General features: G+C 36.7%; 1 protein-coding gene and 1 long non-coding RNA gene across 4 annotated transcripts; one reads left to right on the forward strand and one right to left on the reverse strand.

The window, feature by feature from the left end:
* The first annotated feature begins 1,192 nt into the window (after nt 1–1,192).
* Nucleotides 1,193–25,426, forward strand: LOC120590873 (uncharacterized). Its single transcript, XR_005649797.1, has 2 exons — nt 1,193–2,729; nt 24,530–25,426. It is a non-coding gene; the product is annotated as an uncharacterized LOC120590873 (long non-coding RNA).
* Nucleotides 12,422–27,847, reverse strand: LOX (lysyl oxidase). 3 transcript variants are annotated; one of them, XM_039848532.1, is made up of 8 exons: nt 27,728–27,847; nt 26,599–27,497; nt 26,130–26,238; nt 24,587–24,724; nt 23,282–23,438; nt 19,994–20,089; nt 19,525–19,640; nt 12,422–16,041 (listed from the first exon to the last, which is right to left on the reverse strand). In XM_039848532.1, exons 2-8 carry the CDS (start codon nt 27,224–27,226, stop codon nt 16,035–16,037), a joined length of 1,251 nt encoding a protein of 416 aa, XP_039704466.1. In that variant the 5' UTR covers nt 27,227–27,497; nt 27,728–27,847; the 3' UTR covers nt 12,422–16,034. The 3 variants fall into 3 exon arrangements, with proteins under 3 accessions (XP_039704466.1, XP_039704468.1, XP_039704467.1); XM_039848534.1 differs by lacking the exons at nt 19,525–19,640; nt 27,728–27,847 and having other exon boundaries at nt 26,599–27,613; XM_039848533.1 differs by lacking the exons at nt 12,422–16,041; nt 27,728–27,847 and having other exon boundaries at nt 19,521–19,640; nt 26,599–27,618.
* Nucleotides 27,848–27,899: the final 52 nt, after the last annotated feature.

A 27,899-nucleotide genomic window follows, 5' to 3' on the forward strand; every position in this document is an offset into this window, starting at 1 on the left:
GTGGAATGGTGGTAGTGAGTATTGATTGTTACTATCTGCATTTATCAAGGCGATAGAAAAAAAGAGATGGGACGTGGCAATAATTTGTTAGTTTGCAGGTACACACACACACACAAGAATGGAAAAGCCACTGCTTCTAGTCCCAGACGATAAGAGATTATGCACAAAAGTCCATTAAAACTTCTGGCTTCAACACAGATCTGAGTAAAGGTATGGCATTTCCTCCTAAACATCCTAGCTGTAAGGCATGGGGCAAAGGAGGGAAAAAATAAGGCAGCTTTGAGAATTATATTTAGGAAATAACTTTGGGAGATGCTACTAGCACAGTCCCCATCATTTATTTCAAGTGTGCTAATAGACAAAAGAGAGCCTACATAAGGCTAGATCCAGAGCTATGAAGAATATTGAATAAGTAGTTCCTTCCTGATAGTAAGTTGAAAACAAGGGGATGTTTCTACTGCAAGATGACAGAGACCTCACTATGCCTGCCAGAAGGATGTCATAACTTCCGTACACCAATCCCTTCTGTGTGTCTCCCGTGGTTCCTTTACCCAGATGGCAGTTTTTATTACAAATCTCCTGTCCTTGCTTTACCATAGTTTGTTGGGTCTGGTGGTAGTAGAGAGATTTCTATAAATTGTGTTAGTGCAAGTGTCATTGAATCTTAAGGAGCCATATTTAGGACAGATAGAACCCTGCATATTTCAGTGCTCTTTGACTTTGAGCTGGTTGCAATAAGTGGGTGGAATTTTAGATTGTCTCACTTTGGGAAGGAGGGAATGTGCTCTAGGTGTGATAGGATACTTACTAACCAGAAAGACATACTGTATTAAAAATTGGCTAAGCATTCACTGAATCTATTTCTTCTTTTCTTTAGATACCTGGTTAAATTACCCAGCCTTCTTGAAGTTAGAAAAATGCTGGCCAGTGGAATATGGGTAAAAATGATTACATGATTTTCACCTGCCCCACAAAACTTTCCAAGCAATCTTCCTCATTTCTTCCTTGTTTTCCAGCTAGATGTTGACATCCTGGGCAACCTTATAGAATAGATCTTGAAGATGGTGAAGTTTCTATCAACCAAGGTTTCTGCACCGTTGTTTGGAGCAAATCCCCCAACCCTACTAACTACCTATTGAACTCTACATGAGCAGGAAATGAGTGAGTACTTGATTAAGTCACAGAGATTTAGTGCATTTGTTACTGCAGCTAGGGTTAGGGTTACTTTAATATATGTATGACACGTGGTTGGGATCTAATGTTCTATTTTTTCTATAATGAATATTGTTCTAATGCTATTTTTGAGAAGTTGAGTTATTTTTCTACTGATTTGAAATGTCACCATATAATTATGGAAGTGTTTAGGCTTTTTCCCTTTTTCACATATCTATTTCTCTGATCCAATGTTACATTTTAAATTATGATAGCCTTATATTTTCTTTAGATACCTGGTATCCTGGTTTACTCATAAGACTTTTTTTTTCTCCCCTCAAAGTTTTCTTGGCTATTATGTTTTCTCTTTACAAACAAATTTTTAAATTAGCTTGTAAATTTTATTTTGAAGAATTATGTTGGAATATTAATTTTGATTATTCTAGAAATTATTCGTTACCTGGGAAGTATTTGTATTTTATACATGACCTCTTTGTTCTCTAGTTGCATAAAACAGTAGGTTCGCTTCCATGAATAGGCCTAAAGTATAAAATTGTGGAAGAAATGATACATACAGGAATATGTTCAGTAGCCTAAATATGACATCATCATGCAGAAATTAAGTAGCCTTAAGTCAGATACTGGAATGTTGTTTGTACTTTGAACATGTGTTTCTCTTCAAGGGGAAACTTGTTTTGAAAGAAAGTTATTCTCCATGTTGTTTTCCGGATAAAATTAAAAGGATGTTTTTCAGTAAAAACAGCCAAAACTTAGAGGGTCAATGAAAGGAAGAAGGTTATTTGTGTTTATTTTTAAACTAAACATGGTATGAATATTCAGTGTTTAGCTTAGCTCTCTCTCTCGTGGACAGAAGTTCATAGTCTTCACATATACCGACAACAACCAATTTAGCTCATGTCTAAAGTTTGTGTAAACTACTTTTGAATTTTTTATTTGTAAGATAGGCACCACCTGTAAAAAAGGAGAGGTTTTCAGGCCCTATCAAATTTGTAAGTACTATAATTGCATTATTAATGCCTAGAATTTACTTTCTTTAGTGCTTATATTTATGTTCTCCACTTTGATATCTGCAAGGCTCTGTCCTTCAGGTTTTTAGGTCTGTGAAAATGTCATTTTATTAGGGACAGCTTCTCTGACCTCCCTTAGAAAACATCAGCTGATTATAATTGCTCCCTCCTTGCTTGATTTTTCTTCTATGGCAGTAATCACCTGACATATATATTTATATGGTTATCAGTTCTTCATCTGGAATATAAGCTTTGTGCATTCAAAGACTTTGTTTTTTTCTCTGCAAAGTCCCAAACTTAAACAGTGCTTAGTACACAGTAGGTGCTCACTTAAATATCTGCTTTATTGAATACATATTCTATAAATATTTGAATAAATATTATTTTGAAGAAATAATCATGGATATATACAACTATTTTTCAGTTTATCAATGACTCCTACAGTTGAGTAGCTGCAGCTACCAGTTCAGAGGCTATTAGGATAACCCAAATGAGAGATTGGATGGCTTGGACTTGATTAGTAACAGTGTAATGAGAATGGGAGAGAAGGTAATGTTTTATTATAGAGAATAAGGTATGAATTAATCCTCTAAGAAAAGTATGAGAATAATTGAAATCAGAAACAGTGTGATTACTGGGCAGCCCTAGGAGCCTATTTGGAGTTTATCGCCATTAATTTAAAGTGAGAACAATTAGCATAGCCATTTGTATTTTTATTTCTATGACCTGTTTTCTGACAATATTTGGGACTTTTAGTCTTTTTCTTATTAGTTTGTAGGAGCTCTTTATATGTTAGACAAATAAATCCATTACCTATGATGATTTGCAAAGAATTTCATTTTGTCGATTGTCTTTTGACTTTAATTTTTTTTCCAAACAATATTTTATTTTATTCATGTTATAAATGCTGTCTGGTTTTTAACCTTCTAACTGGTTATTTTTGGTATACTGACAGTTTTTTCAGCCACCTTAAAAACTCACTGTTTTTAATGGTCACTCCATTGTTTCTTTTGCATTTTTCCAGGTTCCAAATTGGATCATTTTAGGATAACGATTATTTTACCTGCTCCTAATTTTAAAACTCTTATCTAAGTGGAATGGCCAGTGCCTCTAGTACAACTTAAAATAATAGCACAAAAGTAGACCTCCTTGCCTACTTTTGACATTAATGGGAATGCTTCTGAAAGTGCTTCCCCTTAAGCATGAAATTGACTTTTAGATTTAGATGGATATTTTTTATGATGTTAAGATCTGTTCCTCTTACTGAGGTGTATTTTTTAAAAATTAAGAATGGATGTTGAGTTTTATCAAATGCTTTTTAAGCATTTATGATAATGATTATAAGATTTTTCTCTCTTGTTCTTTAAAGACTTAGTGGAATAACTTTAAAAAAAAAAAAAACAATTTTGCCTGGTGTATTTTGACAGTTTTCTCTTATTTTTATATCTTAACTTATCTATTTAGATTTTCACTTGAACTCAATTTATATTTTTCTTTAAAACATAACCATTTCATTCATGATATATGTATGTTTTATCTACAGAGCTAAACAGTATAATCTGTTGATTTTTAAAATTAACTCTGCAAATTTGGGTTAGTTTACTCTTTTGTCTTATTTTACATATTTATATTTTGTGCTTTTTTTTTTTTTTTTTTTTTTTTTAGGTTAGTTATTGGTTTACCTAAGTAAGGTATACAGTTTTTTCCTTAGTGTGCTTCTTAGCCGTATGCTATACATGCTGATACATTGTGATTTCTAGGCTACTAGTTTTCTCTTCTCCTACCTTTTTTGATTGCATTTTAAATTTTTTCCCATTTTCCCTTTTTGTTATTTTGGAATTTCTTTTGGCAGCTACTCTTTAAATTTTAAAGTGAATATTTTCTTAAAATTCAAATTAATCTCAGTAACTCTACCAGCCTACCAAGCAAAACAGATGCTTCATAACTCTGATCACCTTTTTATCTTGCATGTATTTGTGTTTTGCCTTTTAACTTTATCTCCAAAATAGACAATATCATTATTGCTTTTTATAGTCAATGTTTATAAAGATTCACTCAGATCTTTACCAGTTTCTTTGTTTATCAATCTTTCTATGTCTCCAACCTTCTTTCTAGTCATTTTCCTACTAAGTAGATATTTTTCAATATTGTGTAGTGAAGCTCTGTTAATGGTAAATCTCTGTAGATTTTGACTCAGAATAATGTCTTTATTTCTGTCTCATTCTCAAATGACAGTCTAGTAGGGTAACTCATCTTATAGTAATTATTTTCTCTCATCATTCTGAAAATATCTCCTTGTTTTCTGACTTTGCTTCTATAGAGAAGTCAGCTGTCATTCACATTGTCATAATTTTTAGGCAACTTTTGTGTGTCAGTGGTTCTTTTATAATATGAAATATTTATATTTTTAACAGAAGCTATCTTTATAATTATAATTTTATGTAGTGCACTTAATACTCTATTGCTTTAGAACACGAGTCAACAAACATTTTCTGTAACAGGAGATGCAGTAAATATTCTAGGCTCTGAATCTCATAAGGTCTGTGTGGCAGCTACTTGACTCTGGTATTGTAGCACAAAAACAGCCATAGACAATGTATAAACAAATGGGCATGGCTATATTTAAATGAACTTTATCTACAAAAACAGCTTATGTGCCTGATTTGGCCAATAGTCCATGTTTGTCAAGCCACACTTTAGACAGTATCTATTTACTGCTTATTCTGAGTAATAATTAAATTAATACATTTCTTTCTCTTAGCATGCTTTCCTCTACTACTGAATATTAGTTGGTGGTATTATCTTTCTTATGGTTTACCTTTATATTAATAAATCTAACAGTAAACAGATGGATATATTTATCTGCTTTAAATTACATATTTTGACTCTAGCTATAAAAATAGGAAGAACTAGCAAACTTACCTTTTCTTTTCCTTCTCCTCTCAATGTTTGTTAGTTATTTCATTTCTACCTTATGAAGGTTTACAGCATTTACATTCTGTTCTATCACCCTATGACAGATGACACAGCCAGTAAGTGGTGAAGCTAGGATGTGCGTAGTTAACAACTACATCATCATGGCATTTTGTCTGAAGCTTGGATAATCTTGATATTAAACCAACTTAAGATTATAGAGGTGTGGGAGGAGCCAAATCATTTATAAATGTGGACGTGAAAGTGTCAAATAGTATTGCAAAACAAATTCTCTGTATTTTTCAAAGTTGTCCAGCATCGATTACCATGGTTAACTAAATTTTAGCAATTGAATTTGATTAAATACATCATTCCAGTAAGACTAATAAAAAAATTCTTTTCATCCCATAAAAAGCCAAGAAGTTTACTAATCTATTTCTAAACAAAGCACTTAAAAATCTGGGAATAGAAGAAAGATTGTTTCTCAGCATGAAAATGGGTGTCTTAGACGAAGCCAATTTTGAACTTAATGGAGAAATATTGGAAGTTAGAAACATAACAAGGAAGGCTATTATTATACTGTTAATACATTTTCATTTAACATTGTTCTTCATGTTGAAGCCAGTGCAGTTAGAAGTAAAAGGAATATAATAGGTGTAGGTGACTGGAAAAGAAAAAATAAAATTATCACTGTTTCTACACTGAATTCATAGGGGAATTTCCCATGAATCTTATTCAGTTTCAATTTTATTCACTACCAATTTGGTTATGGTAAAGCTGTTTTATTTTGTTTTGTTTTTTCCCCTCATCTTCATTTAAAGTATCTATCCAAGTTCCCTTACCCCTTTCTTGACAAGTATCCAGGACCGCTGAATCGCAGGTTATCCATAGGTGAGAAACCAGAGAACGTTTTACGCTGCTCCCTGAACCTCTGAAAGCTCTTGTCCTTCCTTTATCTGACCTACTCCCTTTCCACTTTGACTTCCCACTCTACCCTCCTCCTCCTCTTTTATTTTCAGTTCCAGCTTTATTTGTTCTTTTGAAGGCAGAGAAAACAGTACTACAAATATCTCTGTAGAAATTGTCTGGCGCTTGAGGGCTATGATTTTTTTGAATCTTTGTTCCTGAGTGGATATGGATTAAGAGTGGAGAAATGACCAACTGGGTGTAAATGAGAAAGAAGAGAGGGTGGGAAATAATGAGAAAACAACAAAATAAAAACTAAAACCTAGCCCTGCCACATTTGCAAATAGAATTCTGTACATGGTACATAGTTAGGGTTCTTTGACAAGCACTCAGTAAATATTAGCTATTAATTCTTGAGAAACTCATTTGACTGCCAACTAACCATTTCTAACCATTATCAATCTTTCAGTCCGTTTGCTTATAATTAAATTTTTAGGGTGAATGTATCATTTAATTTATCTATTGGGACCTGGAGCTATTTATTACCTGGTGTAGGATGCTATAATTAACAGGGGGAGGTATGTCCCCAAAAGGAAATTAGGGTGGTAATTATTTTTAAAAAGTAGGAAAACAAGGTGCTAGCCAAGAAACAATAGCTATAAACTACAAGCTGAATCTATAAAAAAGAAACAAGACAACTTAAGAGTTGGAGAGGTAAAGTCCCTATATGTTAAAAGGGCAAGTTCTTTACCCCTGGGGAGATAAGAAGTCTGTGAGAAGTAGTCAGTTGTCTGTTTTGACTGGAGGCAAGAATTCACAAAAGTGGCTGGATATGTATGAAACCCTGAAGTGGGAATTGGGGCCAGGTAAGGGAAGGCCTTGAATGTCAGTTAGGGTTTTTGAAATTTACAGGAAATTTTGAAACCAAATTTGAAATTGAAAAATCTGAGAAGCAAGCTATGTAACTGTGTAGAGATTTAAAGTATGTAATATAACCACCTTGCCAGTGTCCTTAGCTTGTATTTCCAGTAACTAACCTCTTTGAAAATGTTCTAGGTCAAAGTGTTCCCATGATATTTCAAATCAACAGATCATTTGTGTAAGGTTAAAATTACATTTGACTATAATGGAGGGAAAATACTCATGCACATGACAAAAACAGCTCCAAAAACAACGTTTTGTCTTTTTTTTTGAAAGAGCACAGCACCTTGGATGTCTTTCATAAGGTTCCAAAGCTATCTCAAATTACTAAAAGGAAAAAAAAAAGTCAGTTATCAAGTTTCATGTTAAATGTTATTTAATTGAATAAAGTACATCAATGAAAGAAACAAATAGTTCAGTTCAAATGAAGAAGCATTTTGGAATACTCTCCGCTTTTTTAAAAATCACTAATTTTAATAATTTGATAATGGTGCTAGCAGTGATCATTAATGGCTGCTAAAATAAGTAGGTGAAAATCTGATGGGGAATTTTATAGTGGATACATCAGACTGACAACACTGAACTCACTGATTGTCCTTAAAATCACAGAAAGATAGACAACTAGAGACATCGTGGGCTTCCTCATATGATGCTGTTACGAAGGACATACCACTACCTATCAAGTCTTCTTGCTTCCCCAAATCAAACCTAACTTATATCTGGTCAAGTCTGTAGATATGACTTTTTATAGTAAACAGAAAAATGTATTAAATACTACTACCAGGATAAAGTCTTCAAATCCAGAATGTGGAAAAATCTATCAGACAATAGATATTCTGTAAAAATACCTATTTTTTCACATACATTAATAACAAGACAAAAAAAATGATAAAAGGGAAACATATATATATATATTTTAAAGTCTTAAAATACATAGTAACCAAATTCAGTGTGTGTTCCTTGTTTGATCCTGATTCAAACCAACTTAAATAAAAGAGATTTATGAGACAATTGGCGAAATTTGAATACCAACTAGAGATATTTGATATTAAAAATTGTTACCTTAGTAGTTACCTTAATGAAATGAATATATTATACAGATGACAATCAAATTAAATGGTTTCCATGTCATAAGGATGGAAGTATTAGTTTTGAGTCTAGATCCAAAATATGGTGATAGGGTGAAGTCCACTCTTAGATTATTCTGTCAGATTCAAATGAGACCAGTGTTTAAGGTTAAAGCACTCACATTGGCCTCTTGTTGATCATTGAGAGACAAAGAATTCCAGAGGGCCCCCTGTAGCTGAATTGTGAAATACCGTATGTGTGAAGAGAGTAAAGGAGAAAGTGTCTTTTTTTTTCCACATCTCTAATATTCAGAAGTATTCCCCTGAGAAAATCAGGGAGGAGAGATCAGGGAATAAGGTCATGTGTGCCTAACTCCTGATAAGCCTTCTCAAACTCTGAAAAAATAACAGGATAACTCCCTGAAGACTAAAAGGCATCTTTGGTCAGCCTGGGCCATGGAGGAAAATCTTGGCTTAACAGGTCATTTTCCAGAGAGCAGGTTGCCTAAATTAGTGAAGAAGTTGCACCATGTGTGTGTTTTCCATCCCATCCCTGTGCCCTCATCCCGTTAGATCTCTTATTTGCAGAGCAAATTTAACAGTTACTGATGCTCTCTCACTCAGGTTCAGAGACCTCTGGGATGAGTTATCATACCTGTGTATTACTCTCACCTCACCATAACATAACCACATGTACATTTTTCTATACACTTAACTAAAAGAAATGGTGAGAACACCAAGAGAATATTGAGAGAGGGACAGGTATAACTGACTACTTGTTACTCTCACTCAAGCTTTTCATTTACCACCGCAGTTCTTCCAGAACAGTGGTATTTTGCTGTGCTTTTCACTGAGGTTGCCCTGCCTCCTTGCTCCTCCACTGAATTATACACTCTACGGGGACTGTAATGTGTTAAAAGCACCATGTTACTAATAGAATTATAGAGTGCAATGTTCTCCCTCCCTAAGGTACTCCTTCTAGAGAGAGTCTCTCACTGGTTGTCAAAGACAAACAACAGAGTAGATGGATGGTAGAGGGGTCCATAGGAATGGGTAGCAATTAGAGGAGCAAAACATTTAAAGAATGGCTCTTTCTCTATTCTTTTCCCTTTTTCTTTTTGTATTGACCCTCCTTTTTGCAACTCCAGTGTAACTGGTTGAATAAGAAGGAATTGGGATCTTCTCTTAATTTTAAGGATGAGGTTCCCTTCTAAAATGCCCTACTAAGACTTCATGAAACACAGAAGGTGGGGTGGGAGTGAGCAGGCTGCTTAGACGTGCCAGCAGAGGAGGGAAATCATGTTGAAGAGGAGTGGAAGGTGTCATTACTTCTTTTGGAGAGAAAAAGCCAGTCCTGAGATACCAAGAATCTGGGGTTCTCTTAACACAAATCAGGTAGATGAGCAGCTTGGAAGGAAAGGTTATGAGTTGGATTATATAGATTTGATTTTATTAGTCTTTGCTGGACATAAAGTGGCTTGCTGGTTCCCAGTAATCTTCTCTTTGATAATATCCATAATAACACCCTTTTTCCCTGGTGAATCATTTTTCTTTCCCCCACCTTCCTCTTACACCCACACATAAAGTCGAAATGCAGTCATGTGATTTGGATGGGAGCAGCTATTCTCTTACTTGAAGCTGTCTCTTTGACCTGAATCTGTCTCCTTGACTTCTGTGATTGAGTAAGGAAGAACACTTGACTCAATCCGATCTTATCATGGAATCCACAATGACGGGGCCCAGAATTGGCATGTAACCCAGACTGAACCTATGAAATGCCTTCCCCTAGATTTTTCAGACTTGAGCTATAGGGTAATGCCATTTTCTTTCTGGTCAACAAGTTGTATAAATACGTACCCAGATCTGCAGGCAGCAGGTTTCCATCTTAATGGAGAAACTAAGTCAAAAGAATGAAGTTGATATACAGACAGAGAAAAGGCAGCAGTAACATGGCCTTGATGGTGTTTAATTTCCTGGTTCCTTCTGCTCCCGGGGCAACACTACCTCTGCCCTTCCTCTTTGATTACATGAGCCTATAAATTTTTCTTTTGACTGAACAGGTTTCCTGTTACCAGAAACCAAACAGCCCTAAAATGAAAGTGAAGTGATGACAACTACCAAATCGTTTATTTATCCATGAACCTTTCTTACCCCAGCAGCAACCCAACTGTAGATTATTATAAAAGGTTTTATTCCTGATATCGTTCTTCTAAAAAAAGATGGCATTGTAATTACTGAAAATGGTCAACTCTGATATTTGTTGTATGAAATGGTATAATTCACTAGTTCGCAAAGGACTAGTTGGTAATGTTGGTTCCAAGTTTTTCAGGCTCCAAATTTATGCATAAGTTCAGTAAGATATATGCAATGAAGATCCAACATTATTTGATTCATTTTTTTTTTTAAAGGAGTTGTCTCTTATCAAGCACTATCATTACATTTGTCTTTAACTCCTATGATGTACAGTTTTTTCATGAACTCTGGTTTGCCTTGATATGTAAAGAAATTGGGAACTAAACTAGCAATACTGTGTTTCTAACGGTGACTGACATTGGCATATTCTTCACCATTGTACTATTGGTTCAACTTTTGGTTTTGTGCTCTTTTTTGTCTCTCTTTCCAAAGCTGGTGCCTGTTACCCATAGTTAAGCAGCAAATTATTGGCAACAAATTGAAAATACATGCATATATCTTTCCAAGTCATTCATTTCCAAGTTGTCTGTTTTTTCCTGCCCTTTGCGAGAGTTAAGATTTATTTCAAACTTACTTAAATGATGCTATTATGTATAACATAAAATAACTTTAAATGTACAAAATAAATAACAATGAAGAAAATGATTGATTCACCCTCAACAACTAATATTTGGAAGAGGAGAGATTTTAATTAGGAATATCTAAAAGCATTCAAGTTATCTGACAAATAGGAAAGGTCTAGATTTCCTTCTAAAATAGAACATGGTTTAGAGGTTGAAATGATCCCTTCCTTTGAAAGGATCATTCTACATCTGTTTTACCTATTTAATCATATCGTTTTTGGGAAGCAAGACGGGCAGTAAATTGGTGGGTTCCAGGTATCCATGTGTCCTACTGCTCAAATGCTGCCACTGTCATCTGTTTGTTTAAGTAATTTACAAATGATCTCATTTTTATCAACTGATAATTAATAACGCATACCCCAGAATTTTCCCAGAGAAAATGGTTAAACAGGACAATAAATGTTATTTTTAAAAAAAGATTTTTATGGCAAAAACAAATCTGAGAAACACTGGATCACAAAGATAAAGTAGTTTCTTTACTGCAGAGTTTCTGGGGATCTTTGACATGGTAATGTGCATTGTGAGTCTCTACCTCAGGGATAACATTTCCCATGCTTTTTTTTTTCTATGGGGTTCTTTTTGAGTAGATTATCTTGTGAAACTAGAATTCCTCAGGACATGCCTGAGGAAATCAGTATTCTGCTAATTCTATAGAAATGATATTTTACTCATTCAAATTAGAAGAGGTGTGATGTGGGTGCTTTGTTTAAATTTAAGCTGTGAATTACTATAACTCATGTAGTAATTTATTCAACCTGCATTTTAATCCTCTATTAACATCTGTGGCAAGGAGTAGAAATATTAATAAATGAGTAACATAAGGCAGTCAGGTTTTCTGAGAAGGGAAAAATCTGCCTTCTCCTGTCTTTGGTTAATGAGCCAATAATGAACAGGGCTTGAAATACGGGATACTGACGAAGAAAGGGAAGTCATCTTCATTAATGAGGAAAGTGTATTCAGATATTTTGCCTTGAAGCAGGCCAAAGAAGCAGGAAATTGGTGGTTTTAAGTATCACCAATGATATTCTATAACTCAAATCTGCAAACTGCCAACCACAAACCTACATACATCTCTTTCACCTGCAAGAGCTCCCTAAAGGTGAATTGTTTTATGGGTTAATTTTACGAATTTTATGCAATAAACACTTGTCCACAGTTTGGGGCCTGTTTGTTCTCTCAGGTTATCAGCTACCAGGCTAATCCAGTACACATTTAAACATTTAAATAAGGATTACTATGATAGCAATGTTTCTATTTATATGAATAATTTATAGCTTGAGTTGGATGTGTCCCTTGAGTGTATATATATGCTTATGCATATTTCTTATAAATCCATATCAAAACGGTGTGGTTGTTCTCACGGTGCCTATTCTGTGTCCTTAGAAATGACTGGTAATGTGACAAAAGTTAGGGTTCATTCATGTATGATAGTGTCTTTTCTAAAACATCAGCTAGATTTTTTAACCATAGACTAGTTTAAAGCCATGTGAGCTTATTAAACAGTTTGGTAATACAAATGGTAACTAAGCAAAAGCACTAACCATACACATGGCTTTAAGATTTTAACTTAAAGTGGAATTCATATTATTTATTTATATGTAACAACAAATGACCACTATTGATATTTGAAATTATTTATTCAAGGCGTTTTTATATAATCTTGCAGTCATAGTATAGGCATACAGTAAAAGAATGTGAGAGTGTGAAGAATATAAAGCCCGTGTCTGGGCATTTAAAATAGGAGCTCTTCAAAAAGTTACAAATGTTTTACAAATAGGATTCCTGAAAAATTTGGAAGAAACTAAAACTTCATTAAAAACATTACAATACCAAATGATATGTCACTTAGTTCGTAGCAAGCAGTTATATATTAATTAAATGTTTCTATCCTGTGAGCTAAGACAACACATTTTACATTCAAGTTGAAATAATTCAGCACCATTTTAACTTAAAGGATAAACGAAATGCTTTAAAGTGTTTAAAAATGGCCCAGGACTTTTGGTAGCTGGGAATTAAATATAGTTGTTGTTTGAATATATTAATTGTGAATATGAGTTCTAAAAATAAAAAATATAGAAAAGGGGGAATTTTTACTTATCAGTTACTCCACTGTTAGTACCAGAACAAGTTATTTTTAAAACAAGTTATCTTCTAACCAGAAATTCTGTGTTCGCATACAATTTGCTAAGATGAAATCTCAGTGCTATGATAATTTTAGTGAACTGCATTTCCTCTAAAATCTGAATATTGGGAATATTTATGGGCGTGATTATCCTATGAGGTTTTGAAGAGAAAAAAATTATTACTCATTATCACAAATAATGCCTAGTGAATAATTTACCTGATAGAAATTGTGAATAAAATTATTTTTTAAAAATATAAGTTGTGGATTCATATGCCCTGGTACTGTTGGGAGATTGCATCCTAGCCTCCATTATCAAGACATCTTTAATCCAGACTGTGGTCTGAATGATTGAGGCCACTAATATGGCATATGGAAGACTTACTAAATTATTTTCCTATTTAGTCCATTTTTTTCACAGTCTTTATTAGTTTAAAAGTCAGTCTTTTTTCTGTACTCAACATTCTCTGTATCATTTCCACTTCCTTTTCAATTGTTTTTTATTGAGAGTTTGGTAAGACTGGATTGCTTTTTAATTTATGAGTAGATAACTTTTATCAGCTAGTCATTTTCTGTGAGTTTTGGTGGTTATTCAGAGATGAGATCCCTTGAGGCTCAAAAATATTGAGTGTTAAACCAATATTTGTGAGTTATTTGAGAGTGTTTAAGGGTAATTGAGGGGGAAGAATGTTTATATAAGGAATAAGTGAGAATCTTTAGCATCCTAATTAAAACTCTTCTTTTTCTAAAATCAACCATATGATACATGTTATATTTAAAAGGCAGACATTTCAGGGATTCGAAACATATTTTTAATTATTAGTAACACATACATGCATATAGCTATTAATTTTTAACTTATTTTTAAAATAAAATATGGTCATGAAAAACAATAATGCTTAAAATAAAATTTTTTAGACATGTACTTAGAGTCATTAAAAATGAAATAAAGGGAACCTGAAGGATAATAATGTTGTTTTTAATACTTAATTGAGGTTAGAGATCACCTTTTTTATATCCTAAATGCCTAGCTGTGAGTGACTGGTATATATTAGGCTCTCATATGATGACGGATAGATAGACAGATGGAAGGCCCAATGAATGATAGTAAATATGTTTTCTCATATACATCCAAAGGCATATTGGCTAGCTTCTAATGCAGGGGTAAGAATCATGATGAAAACAATTGATCTTAAATCTGTAGATGCCAGTCTGGCTCAGCATTAATACTGACAGTAGTTTTTTGTTGCTGTTGTTTAAAAAGCAAATATGTTAAAATATCTCTATTAGAAAAGATTACAATTTGAAAGAAAGGATCATTCTACAGTCTTAAAACTATAAAGCAATTTAAGGCAAAGGGGTACATCAAAGTAGCTATTCCATAGCTCAGATACTACTAAATGAAAGTTCAGGGTCTCTATCAAGCTGTCTGTATTCTCTATTGGTAAGTGTGTGCCCTGGCAGATGTGGTTTATGTGGCCCACTGTCATCTACCCATTGATGACCGTCCATCTCTAGCCCCTCTTACCATGCTCGGCACCCATGAGTGTGGAATGATTATTAGTATTTGGTGTTGACTTTACAACTCCATGATGTATATACTACAGGGATGCCTACTCACTTTTAAATTCTTCCTAACGTGTTCTGGCACTTGAAATATCTTGCTTGAGATTTTAATACTGGTTAATGTAGGAAAACTTCTGCTTAAGCACCACTAACTTAAAAGTGTAATTCAATTTCTTCCTGCACCTTTCGAATCTAGGGAAAAGAGAAATTCTCCAAATTGTTGTGGCACATGGTTTCACAGTTTAAAATAAAATCACAGCTGTCTGATAATGCAGCACATTCCTTGGTTTTGCAGGAAGATTTTTTTTTCTTTTCCATTTTTCACCAACCCCTCAAGTATGTAATGCTATGTGCTTTGCAAATTTGGATTATCTTTTGGACATATACACAAAACATGAATGAATGATTCCTGGATGATCTATATCCAGGTTCCTATATGGTTCTCATACCCATACATATTATGTTGTCTATTCTGGGTAATTTAAATTTTTTTTAGCATTCCTCTTTTAAAAGCTGAACATTAAAAATAATGTAGAAAAGTTGAAAATGCTAAGATGTTTTTCGTTATTTTTTTAAAGTATTTGAGAGACAGTTGTGGTTTGAGGGACTTATGACTGTTGTTTTATGGCATTAAGGAAATGTTTTTGGCTAATATTTCAATATACTTAAATGTATATTATCTCTGGATGTATCAGATCTATCATCAGAATACCTTTCCATTGACACAGTTGTCCTATGTATACCAGTCCCCAAAATGGTAATTTTAAGAATGCCACTTTAAAAGTCTCTGCCCATAGGAAAATTAAAGCATAGATGGAACATCAACCAATGTTAGACAGGAGTTGGGCAGCTTAATTACTTAATTCATTCCAAAACAAAAGCTGACTTAAGTCAGAATGAAATTGTACACCTGACAGAAAGAAAGGAGTTTATCTACTAATTTAAAAATGTAAACATAAATTTTATATAGGGGTGTAACTATCTGAATACATATATTGCCATTTCTCTGCTATATAGAAGTATTTCTTGACACCAATAGTAATATATTTGTTCCTTCCTCAGCACCAAATGTGTCCACATCTATTTAAACAGTAGGAGCCTCATTTCTAAATTAATCTATGCCAGGACATATATAAGCCAGTTATTGTGGTTCACTGAAGTTTCAGCACTAAGCATATTCTCAGTTAAAAATAATTTTGGCTCATTCATTGAAATATTATTTTCCCTTCTTGTACTACAACTTCAAAAAGAGCATAACAAAACTTGGATTTCTTTAAAAGAGCCAAGTGTGCAACTACAGAAGTGAAACATCATGTCAATTCACAAAATAATGTGAATAATATTAAAAATTTTCCAAATAATGACAATTTAAATGTTCAAAATCCAGTTATGTGCTTTGTTATAGAACAGTTCAAACGAAAATTCCTGTTGTTTTCTGTTATCTTTTCCAAAATTCATAAATCCTACCGAAGTTAATCTATTTTTTTCCCCCACTTCAGAACACCAGGCACTGTATTGTCCATTGGAAGTCTTGGCTTGCTTTTTAATACCTATATTAAGAAACAAAATGAAACAATTTATTAATCTGATAACATTATAAATGAGTATAGTAGACAAGTTTGAAGTCAACCTTTTAGAAAATTGAGGTATCAATTTCCCTCCACCTAAGCAACTTCCCTCCACCTTCTGAAATTATCCATTAATATTTAATTTTAATACTGGTTTGCAGAAAGTAGCTATATCAGTGACAGAGAGTGTATGCCTGATGCCTACAGACTTGATATTTATAGTTGAAATAAACACCCTCTGAAACAATCAAGAGTAAAGGAGGACTTATCGGACCAGCAACTCGGCCCAGTTGAGTTCACTCCATGGAACAAGTATGGCGTGTGCACCAGGAAGCAGGGTCATGGCCTCTTCACTGTTCTGCATTAGTCACTTTTCAGCATGGTTTTAAATGTAGAATGAGGCATTAATGGACAAGACACTGGGTCAAAGCCAATAAATAAAATATTGGCATATTTATATTGTGATCACAGATCCCCAGGTAAAGGAAATAAGAATGGACTTAGTCCAAATCATAAACCATCAATTTCCAAATAGTAATTTCTGTGAGAAGAGGACTTAATTGTAGTGTCCTGGAACTGACCTGGGCCATAGAGTCACTCGGACCATATGTTTTGTTTACAATGAGGAAAATGAGGGAGAAGAGGATACATTAAAGGCACACTTTCTTACTGGATGGTTTGTTCACACCAATGGAATGCTCTCAAATATTCAATTAGTGTGAAAAACAATCAGTAAACTGAGAGGTTATATGTTTTTAAGAGTTAAAAAAAAGTATGATAGCATTACCAACGGACTCACATATTGCTGCATACAGTCAGTCCCCAGACTGACCACATAGCATTAGACAAGTTACACTCACTGCTCAAGAAAATGAAGACTGCATGGTCTCCAAAATGAAGTTCAGACACTTTAGCTTGTGCTTCAGTGCTCTCTGATCTGGTCCCGACTTACTTTTCCATCCTTTTGCCTTACTCTTAACTCCATGAAACGTGCTTTAGCCAAACGAGAACACTTGCTTTTCCAAACATGTCCTACAGTTTCTTTCTGCCATAGGTGCCAGTGATGCTGACTCCTCCCGACATCCTCTTAACTCTCCCCAGTGCAGTCCTCCTCAGCCATCACAGTGCAATTAATATACTATCCTAAAGCCACTCCTGATTCTCAGCCAAAGGAAATTTCCCTTTTCTCTGAACTCTGATCCCTAGCAAGGGAGGCCAGAAGTGAAAGTCAAAATATAAGAAGCAATCATCTTTCTGCTGAAGGTAAAGTTTTCTTTCTCAGGTCAAGGTTTCTGCACATCTCCCATTATTTTCCACTCATAGGTAAATATGATCTTATTTTAGTATGAATCACTAACTATGGGTCATTAAACTTTTTCGCATATCATCTAATCAGTGTTTGTTATTAAAATTCTACCTCAACTATTCTTGCAGTTTAGTTATAATCAATGACAACTGGTTAAAAAAAACTCTAGGCTGGAGCAATATAACACTTTTTATTTGCTCTAAATATCTGGCAATATCCAATCCAATGGATTCTACTGATGAAAAGCAAGACACCTACTATGCAACAATAGAGTTGTGTCACTTCTCCTATCCAGACCTACTTCTAGAGGAAGGTCAGCAGTTGTACCTGGGAGTCTCTTGGCTTATTATAGCAGAGGCCCTTCTGGTCTACTGCATTTTATCTTACTCCTCATAGAAGTTTTCATATTGTATCTATCACAGTTATGTGCGTATTTCACCCTCTCAATACCAAATTCTAAATTCCTAAAGAGAAGATAATTTATCTTAATCAAGTATAGAATGAGAGGCTACATGGTAGCATACCTACACCCGGCAGTGTTTGTACAGTGGTAGACAAGAGACTATAGACAAGAGACTATGTCCCAGCCATGACAGAGCGGAGCAGAAGACAAACATTAAACAGAGAGATTCATGAGTAATTAATTAGGATTACTATAATAAGACTATAAGGGAGCAATACAGGATCAGGAATCATATTTATCTTTGTATTACTCTAATATCTAGTGTCGTGTAAGACCTGAATAAATACATAGTGCAAATGTGAGAGTGCCACTGAATAAATGAATAGGGAATGAATGAATAAATTAAGAAATTACAAAAATTAAGAGAAAATAATTAATCCAGATATTTTTATTTTAGCTCAAACAACACTGATGTTCTGGGGATTCGCAGTTATACTCTGATCAGTTCTATACAATATGGGCCATAAACCCGGCCAGGTTTTCTATATTGTGGGCATATTCAGAAGAATATATTTAATTATCTTTTTTTTCAGTGCTGGACCTCACTGTCATAAGCTTCATCTACATCTAATGCTGTGTTGACGTTTGTAAAGCACAGGCTTTGCTCCTGTATGCGAATAAGGAAAAAACACCCCTCCAAGGTGAATGCAGTCCAATCCACAGTACATGGCTCTGTGAATGGATCACGGGCTTCATTTTCTCCCCGTCCAAGAGCCCAGGTATAGGTGGACTTGGGAATAGCCACAAACTACAACAGGTTCATGGTGTGGCCAACCATTGTCCTGGTTTGTATATCAGAGGGAAATTTCTATTAGTTTCTTGTGTAGCTTTTACACCTTATTGTGTGACCTAGAGTCACCCGCCAGTGCCTCTCCAACATCAAGGCAAAGCTGATGCATGTTCAGTATCATTTTAATGGCATTCTCATTGTTAGGAAGGTGTCACTCACAGGTGGCATCTGTAGTTAGGATCAGTATCTCAGCAACACTAGAGCAGGTGGTGCTTAGGCGTCAGGGTGAGGCACAGACCACAAATCTACCCAGCTTTCTTCAGTTATTTTCATCATCACACCATCCCCGTTAATATTTAATATGGGGTTCTATCTAAGATTTCATTCAAAGAAGGGTTTCAGGACTAAGGAAATTATGAAAGCGTCCCTCTTTTTGCGGGCTGTTTTCCTAGTACTTGTTCTGGAACTTAAATATGTGAACTCTCGATTTCTTCAGAACAGACAGTCCGATGTCTTCAGTGGCATACTTTAGGCAGTGATTTTTCAGAATGTACTTTGAAGAACTCCAGGAATTTCTTCAGAGCTCCTTCATGGACTGTTTGGCAGGAGCAGGAAACCCCACTGTTTGGGCTCCCACAAGGTCACCCACACTGTGTATTGCATATTTTACATATTCAGCCTCCACATAAGCTTTTTGCATAGACAGTAGTGTTCTGTGTGTATGTCTTGTCTTCAGAACTAAGCTTTAGGATGATAAAAACGAGTGCAACCCCCTTTCTTTAGCATTATCAAAAAAAGATCAGTTCTAACTATGTGATAGTGCAGACTCTACCATTTTCTACCTTTGGTCTAATTTATAAGAAAGCTACAGAAGTAGCAGCAACAAGCATGTCATGTGTAATGCCTGTTGATGAACTGAAATGCTTTGTGATGACAGTATTATTTAGCTAGGCAAATAAGACTCACGGTGAAATCGTGCAGCCCGAGGCATACGCATGATGTCCTGTGTAGCGAATGTCACAGCGTACGACGTTGTTGGAATAGTCCGATTCAGGCACCAAGTAGCTGGGGTTCACACTGACCTGGGCAACACAGACATCACCATGTTTACTGGTGATTTTATCAGCAGTGTTTACTGGTTAATTTCCTATTCTCACAAGGCTAACTAGCATGCTTCAATTAATTCAAGCAGGGAGGAGGGTTAAGTTAGGAAAGTGGTTAAACTCTGAAGAAGTTTTAGGAGGAGGCTGTATATTTTTCCCTGAAGTTCTTTAAAATAAATGCTTTTATATATCTAGGTTCATTTAGAAACTGTTCTAGGAGATATATAATTGCTTTTGGGATAGTGATTAGTTAACATTTGAATCCAGAGGAGGAGCTCTATTGAATTGCGATAAAAATAAATTGCAAGTACATTATTTTCAAAGGTCTCTACCTTTAGAATGTAGTTTCCAGGTTGTACATCTGTAATATCAATCCATTGGCAGTCTATGTCTGCATTATAAGTATCATAACAGCCGGGACTCAACCCCTAAAACAAAATTTAAAAATTAAAAGATGGTATATGAATAGAGTATGCTAAAGAATATGCTTATTATGTGGAAATTAAGTTTTAAGTTAGTTAGTACTTACAAGAGTTTGACATAAAACTATTGCATCTCCCTTGAGATGCAATATTAGCCTTATAGTGCCTCCTGCTAAAAAAAATACAGGACTAATATAGGTAGTATACATCTAGCTTTTTAAAAGTGTCATAAATCACCAGTGACAAATACAATCTTAAGTGACAAACTAGGACTTCACCAAAATTCTAGACTATCACCAGTTCAGGAATAAAGGCCATAAAATAATCAATTTAGCTCAAATGTCCTCTTTTCAATTTAACCCTCTCCAACTTCCTCTTCTGGAAATTATCTTCCTGTACTTTTCCCATGATAACTTTTTTGTGTCTAAAGCTTTTATAATATGTATCCTTTTCTGTTCTGCATTATAATCATACTATATAAAAACATACCTAATTAAAGGTTGTAAGCTCCCTAAGGTTAGGGTCTGTGGTTGCATTTTTAAATAGCTAACATTTAGTAAGTATATACTATGCGCCAGGAACAGTTTTAAACATGTTACATATATAAATTCAGTTCTCACAACTATATGAGGCAGGTGCTAATATCATGCCCATTTTACAGATGGGGAATGTGAGGCACTGAAGGATTCATAGCTTGTAAGTAGCTGAACGGGTTTAGAGTTCAGGCAGTTGGGTTTAGGGTCTCTGTTCTTCACCACCACACTACACACTATACTCTCTCTCGCACAGTCATTAAAATATTTTGTTGAATTAAAGGGATGAATATATGCCTCGGTGAATAAATTCTACATCCTTCTACTTGCTAAGTTATTCACTTCAATGAGATATGGTCCTTGCTCTCCAGAAAGTTATAGTCTGGAGAAGTTTATTAAAATCGAAGTCTGTATGTATTCTTGACTCTTATTAGTTCTTCATGAGAACGTTTATTGTTGTATTTTATTCTAACAGTAATCTAAAGTAAATTAAAAAGCATATGCTAGAATCATTTTATCAAAACTGCCATTTAATTTCAGCACCTAAAATTACCCAAAGAGACGGCAAAATTATCTAAGCATGTTCTACCAATGTGCATGTGGCTATAGCTTGATTTGGGAAGAATCGGGGGAGAACTGTGCTCTCACACAGCACATAATAGTGTAGACAGGCCACACTCAAAAGTACCCGTGTGATGGCAGGGAGAACCATATAGCCACCTTGGTTCATATCAGCTTGCAGTTGTTCCTTAACCATATATTGAGAAGTAAACCTATAATGAAGACTTTTTGGTTTCTTATTCCAGCACATAATTCTAATTCTGGCACGTAAGAAATACTCCATAAGTGTTAGCTCTTATTATCGTTGCTTCTGCTACTATTGCTACCACTACATTCACGGCATTGTAAGGGAGTCATTGGATTAGATACCTACTTAAGACAGGCTTTAATAATGTTACGATGTTTATCTTACTTTCGCATGAACAAAAGAGCTTTAAAGAAATGCTGAAATTGGCACTCTAGATAACTGGCAGAGCTTTTATTATTTGAACTAGATAACAAAAAAATGGGAGATTTTAAGGTCATTAAGCAAACAGGTATTTCATGTATTCAAAGTCAAACTTTAAAACGGATTAAATGTGGAACCTGAGCTGAGGCCGTCTAAATTGCTGTTTGGTTTTAGCAAAACATAGCTATTTATTACATTAAATTAATGAGGTTAATGTGACAGTTTCTAGTTTCATATATATTTAATATATAAATTTGTTATCTAAGAACTTGAATTCTGTGAAAGTATAAATATAAAGAAGTTATTTTAGCTTTATATTTGGATACATTTAAACATTATAATACAACTATCTAAGTCAACATTAGGGCTTTGTGAGAATTACTTTTTCCTTAAAATGAAATGCCAGTCTAGTGAAAAACACAAATACAAAAATCACTTGTAATGCAAGACCTAGTGAATAATAGTTAAATAGGACATAAACAGAGGGTGATTAACAGGAAAGCCACCATATAAAATGAAGTGTGGTCATCCTCAGGAATTGGGGGACTAGAAATACTATAAATACCTATAGTCTTAGATTCAAATATTTCAGCAGTGAGCTGTCCAGAGTGCCTCTTTTTCTAAGTGAAGAGAATAAACTCTAGGTCTCCTGTACAATTGAGTGCTGTGAGACCTGCCGGTCACCGAGTGAAAAGGGAATCTTTGTATGCACATGTGAGTGATGTGTGGGTAGGTTACAGCTTCTTTTGCTGAAAGAATAGTGCTGCCCCTAGGCACATGGAATTGAACCTTTTCCTCCTTCAACTGCTATGACATTTTAAGCTCAGAAAAAGAAGCAATGGTAACATTTAGGTCACCAAAAAGCTTCCTGCCACAGCCCTGGAATTTGCTTCCCAGATGCCAGCTGCTGATCCTTTTGTGCCTTGAGTTATATACATTCACTACTCCTTGCCAAGATTTTGGCTGGAGTAAAATTATAATGTCCTTTTACAAATTAGAGTTTCTTGTGGAAATACTGGCATGGCTTTTAACTGACACAGATTTTCCCACTATAAAGCCTACAAACTGCTTAGCTCAGCACGATTTTGAAAAATCCATCCAGAGTACATCTGACATCAATTATACTGTAGGTTTAAATATATATGTGTGGAGAAAGAAATTGTGTCCTTTTGCTTGTACTTGCATGATTAAAAGAGACAGATTTTCAAAGTGCTTTTTAAGAAACTTATTTTCTCTCCTTTTGCTAACTAACCCCAATTACCATTCTATTTTTAGCTTAATAGGTGGAGGGAAGAATGGTTTTGCAGGTGAGAAAACAGAGGTATCTATTTATATAGTTACTTACCAAGCCTGTTAAGGAATACAGAATGAAAGCAGATATTGGAAACCATTCAGATTTGTTCAGAGAGTAAAGTGCTGCTAATTTTTATTGTGGAACATGAGTATGTGCAGTGACCCGCTCTGAGGGTGAAATACTTTAAAAGTAATTTGGATCATGAAGCCATGACTTTTCTTTTCTCAATTATTTCCCATCTTGACTGGATGACCCCCTCAATGAAAGAGTTTGTAAAAGACAGGCAGGAAGGAAGAAAATAGAAGACCACTTTGTTTTCTCTCTGAAGGCTGCAGTTTCCTGATTTTATGATGCCAACCTACCTGTGTGTGTGCAGTACATGCAAATCGCCTGTGGTAGCCATAGTCACAGGATGTGTCTTCAAGACAGAAACTTGCTTTGTGGCCTTCAGCCACTCTCCTCTGGGTGTTGGCATCAAGTAGATCATAGTGGCTGAATTCATCCATGCTGTGGTAATGTCTGATGTGCCACACAACACAGAGAGAGTGGTCAGTAACATACAGAGAAAAAGCAATGAGGATTTCAGATGACTCCTTGCTTCCTTACATTTGTTTGCACATTAAAATTGAGATCAAGTTTATCGTCTTAAAGCCAGATTCATGCTAGATTTTTTTCCTCGCCAGAGATAGAAATCTATCAAAATTGTAGGCTTTTAACTTTGCTACTTTGCTACTAGGGGGAAAAAAAAGACTTATTTTGAGCATTTTACCTTTCCGTTACAACCTGATTTTATCTTTGCATATTAAATAGGAACAGACAAAACTTTATCTGTGTTTAAGTAAAACTTGCCGTATGCTCTCTAGTATATTTTCTCTTACCACTACTAATGTTTCATTCAAAAAAAGAGGAGGTTTCTATGAGATTTCAAAACACTGAGTTCTCATAGATTTAAAATCATTACTAAAATGTAAAAGCGAAAAATGGCATATTTTATCCACCATTATTATTTAACTAGTTTAAACTTTTATTTAGAAATAATTTTATTTTATCAGAAAATTTGGTGCTCATTTCTATTGTTTCATTTGATTAAAGAGCAAGTTCTGAGCTGTTCATCTCCCATTAAGGAAAAAACAAGAAGAAATGGCTCAACTTAAAGAAAATATAAGGACACCTATCAGGATTTCCTGGCAATAAACACTTGGGCAACTTATTAAGGCAAATTATAGAATTATCTAATGTGAAAATCTTTAAATTTAGGACAGAACAGGCAAAGTCAATACAGGTCTTTTAAAAGATAGAGATAAGTACTTCTCAGCTCATGGAGTATTTCATCTACATCTCTCTTTGAGAATGGTATCCGAATCTTTTTGATAAAAATTTGTGATCTTTATTAAATGCTAACTGTAGATGCCCTTGGCAGCAATAGGCTTTTTTTAGAAATCTTACTTGTAGTAAATTGAAGTAAAAGTTTAATAAATTAGATTTAGAGCTTCTAATTTAAAGGATAACAACAAGATCTAGTAATTGATGTAATTATCTTAAAGATAGACACCATTGATTATGTCAAATTCTAAATATAAATATTAAGTAATTTTCTCCCTTTGTATAAGAATCATCTGAAGAATGAAAAAGTAACTCAGAAGTATCCAGGAAGCCCATGCACTTACTGATGACAACTGTGCCATTCCCAGGAATATCTTGGTCGACTTGGTAAGAAATCAGATGTCCCTTGGTTTTTCACTCTTTGGGGAAATCTTAGCAGCACCCTGTGATCATAATCTCTGACATCTCCCCTGTATGCTGTGCTGTGATTTTGGAAAAACGACAACAAAAACAAAACAAAACAAAAACATCATTTTCATAGAATAATAACTAAAGACAAAAGTACAAGCAAAATCTTCATTTTTAATGGCAACAGCCCCTCTACCCCAACTAGACTATCAGTTCCAAGAGACCAGGGCATTTTGCTTATTTTGTTCATTGCTGAATCTCCAGATCCAGAACAGTGCCTGGCAAGTAGACCTCAGTGACTATTTGTCAAATGGGTGAATGAATGACAACTATGGAAATCTACAGTTTAAAAGTAAAAACGTAATAAAATTAGCATTAAGAATTTACATGTGATAAGTAAATTTGTATTTATAATTGATTCAAGTTTAATCATATGAATGAGTGAAACTGAGCTCGAAATTATCCCAAATAAAAAATCATCCACATTTACTTAAGAACTTTGAATTTAACAATACATTTCTTCTTTAACAATTAACTAAGATATGAGGTGGCAAAATAACTAAAAGAGTAAACCCAGTTTTGATAAATAATTTTATAACTTCACTATCTTCAAAACAATAACATTACTATAATAATATCATAGGCGGGGCAATGATGTGAGTGATGCAAGACTCAAGAATGAAAATGATGAGCTTCTCTTCCTTTAGCCTGACAGTTATCAAGGGTCAAAGTAGAAGAAATACACTAATAAACATTACTATGTTCCTTCTAATGTATTTTGTGTGAATATATATTCAGATACTATTGATGACCTTATTTTACACTATAAAAAGTTTTATGAGACCTATCAAAACATCTTTTGCTCCCTCTGCTGGTTTCTCAGCAGCAAGCTCCGTTCCCCAAATTGCTGTGATTTTATTTTAGGACTGATGGAAAAACAAAGCTCTTGCTTATGCTCTTATTCTGGCTGAAGTAATACCAAAACAACTAAGTTAATTGCAGTTTCAAACAGAAGAAAACTTAACTTTTGCCAATGGGGGTTCCACGCTGGCAAATTTGCCTCCAATCTTTTAAGGGGGTATTAACAAGCTCTTCCACTGCATTTCCCTCCCCCCCACCACCACCCCCCGCCCCACGTTATCGTATAGTTGTCTATTAGAAAATGATTGGAAACAGTCGTCTCCAGAGTTTAAGGATCTTGGAAAAAGAACAGGAGACCCCACCCCCAACTCTCCGGGAAAAGGGTTTGCTCCATCTCCCTGATTTGTGCTGCAGTTTGAAAGCTAGAACCCACAGAAATCTTCAGAATGTTAACTCTCCATCCAGGTCAGCATGCCCAGGAGATCAAGTCCTGTTTCCCAGCTCTTGTCCCACTTTCCGACTCTTGTCTGCACAGAGCAAGAGAGGTTAAAACCAGGTACAGAGTCGGCCCCAGGAACCAAGACAGGGGAGCCAGGCAGCGGAAATCCCAGCCCGTACCTGGCCAAGCAGTTTTCCTCCGCAGCGCATCTCAGGTTGTACATGGACATCTTTTGCACGTACGTGGACGCCTGGATGTAGTAGGGGTCGGGCACCAGGTCCGGGAGACCTAAACGTCAGCAGGCGATGGGCATAGCAGTGAGACAACCCAGCGCCCCCTACCCGGGCTCCGGTTCCCTCCGTGTCCCTTACGCATCATCGTTCGCCCAACTGGACTTCGGTGTTGGTGTCGGGCTGCGGGTAGCAGGAGAACGGGGGACGCCCCGGGCTGCAAAGCAAAGTGGAAAGGAAGCAGGAGGGGCCAGGCGCGCGGTTTGCACCAGATTCCAGGGCTGCCTCTGCAGGCACAGGGGGAGGGATCGGATCTGTGGGGACTAGGGCCTGCCGCGCCCAGGCAGCCACGTCGGGGAGCCACCAGCCACGTTGGGGAAGGAGTATGCGAGTGCTTCCAGCGACTTGGGGTGCTTACCGTACTGGAAGTAGCCGGTGCCATATCCGGGCCGGTACCTGCTCCCAGGCCGGGGCCTTTCGTACGTGTCGTAGTAGTTGTAATAGGGGTTGTCGTCCGAGTACTTATAAGGGTTGTACGGGTCGTCGCCCACCATGCCATCCACGCGGCTGGGCGGCCTGAGGTTACTGAGTGCCGGGCGCTCCGCCGGCTCTGTCCGGTTATTAGCGCGGGAGCCGTCAGCGTCGCTGGCCCCGGACAAGTAGCCAGCTTGGAACCAGTGGCGGGCAGTGGGCCTGGGGCGACCGGTGGTGGCTCCCGACGGCCCAGTGTTCCGCGCCCGAGTCGCTGCTGTGCGGTTGTTGCGGAGCAGCAGGATCGGCGTGCGCGGCTGCGGGGCGGAGGCGTTGGCGGCGCCCGAGGCGGTGACGCCTGGGTCCCGTCGGCGCTGCGGTTGGTACTGCGAGCCCAGGCTCAGAAGGCTGAACACCTGCCCGTTGTTCTCCCATTGGATTTTCTGGCTCCAGGTACCCGGAGCCGCCGGCGGCTCCCGCGGGGGCTGTTGCTGGCTGGTGGACGGTGGGGCGCAGTGCAGGAGCGTGCAGAGCTGCAGTGGCCCGAGCAGGAGCGCGGTCCAGGCGAAGCGCATCGCTCCCTTTGCCGGATCGTCCCCACTCCCGGAGGACGTAGATCGGGGAAAAGAAAAACGGGGCTCAAATCACGTGAGGGAGAGAGACGTCTTCAACCAGGGAGGCGGGCAGAGCGCGGGTATCTTAGTCCCCACCAAGCAGTGCCAAGGGTGGGCTGCAGACCTTTCTCCAGTAAAGGCGGCTGCTGGGACGTGGCACTCGCCTCTCGCCTCTTTCCCGGTCCTGGAAGGCGACGGAGAGCGGCGCGGCGGCCCCGGCGAGCGGCAGTGTCTGGAGCGAAGGAAGGAGAGATTTTAAACTTTCTGGCACGTTTGCAAAGTTACACAAGCCGTTCTGGCCCGGCCACCCCTCCGCTATTTGTTCACGTAATGCGATTGGAAACGTGCAAGGGGGACAGCTCCTCGCCTCTGCCCCTCCCTTCCCTCCCTGTCCTGTCCTCCTCCTCCCCCCAGACACGTTGCACAGGGAGCGTTAAGGGGAAAGAACAAAACGGAACACACATCCTGAGACACACTCGGCTTAATCTGGGGCGAACATGCAGGAATTTCAAAAGACTCAGACAGGCAAAGGCAGCCAGGCCATGGGGCGACGCCAAAATATGCATGAAGAAAAATGCTATTAGGTCACCAGCCCTGGAGAGGCGGGAAGTCGAGCGGTGGGGAGAGTGCTGGG

The sequence above is a fragment of the Pteropus medius genome, unplaced genomic scaffold, assembly GCF_902729225.1.
Source record: "Pteropus medius unplaced genomic scaffold, Ma_sr-lr_union100, whole genome shotgun sequence".
Lineage (NCBI taxonomy): Eukaryota > Metazoa > Chordata > Mammalia > Chiroptera > Pteropodidae > Pteropus > Pteropus medius.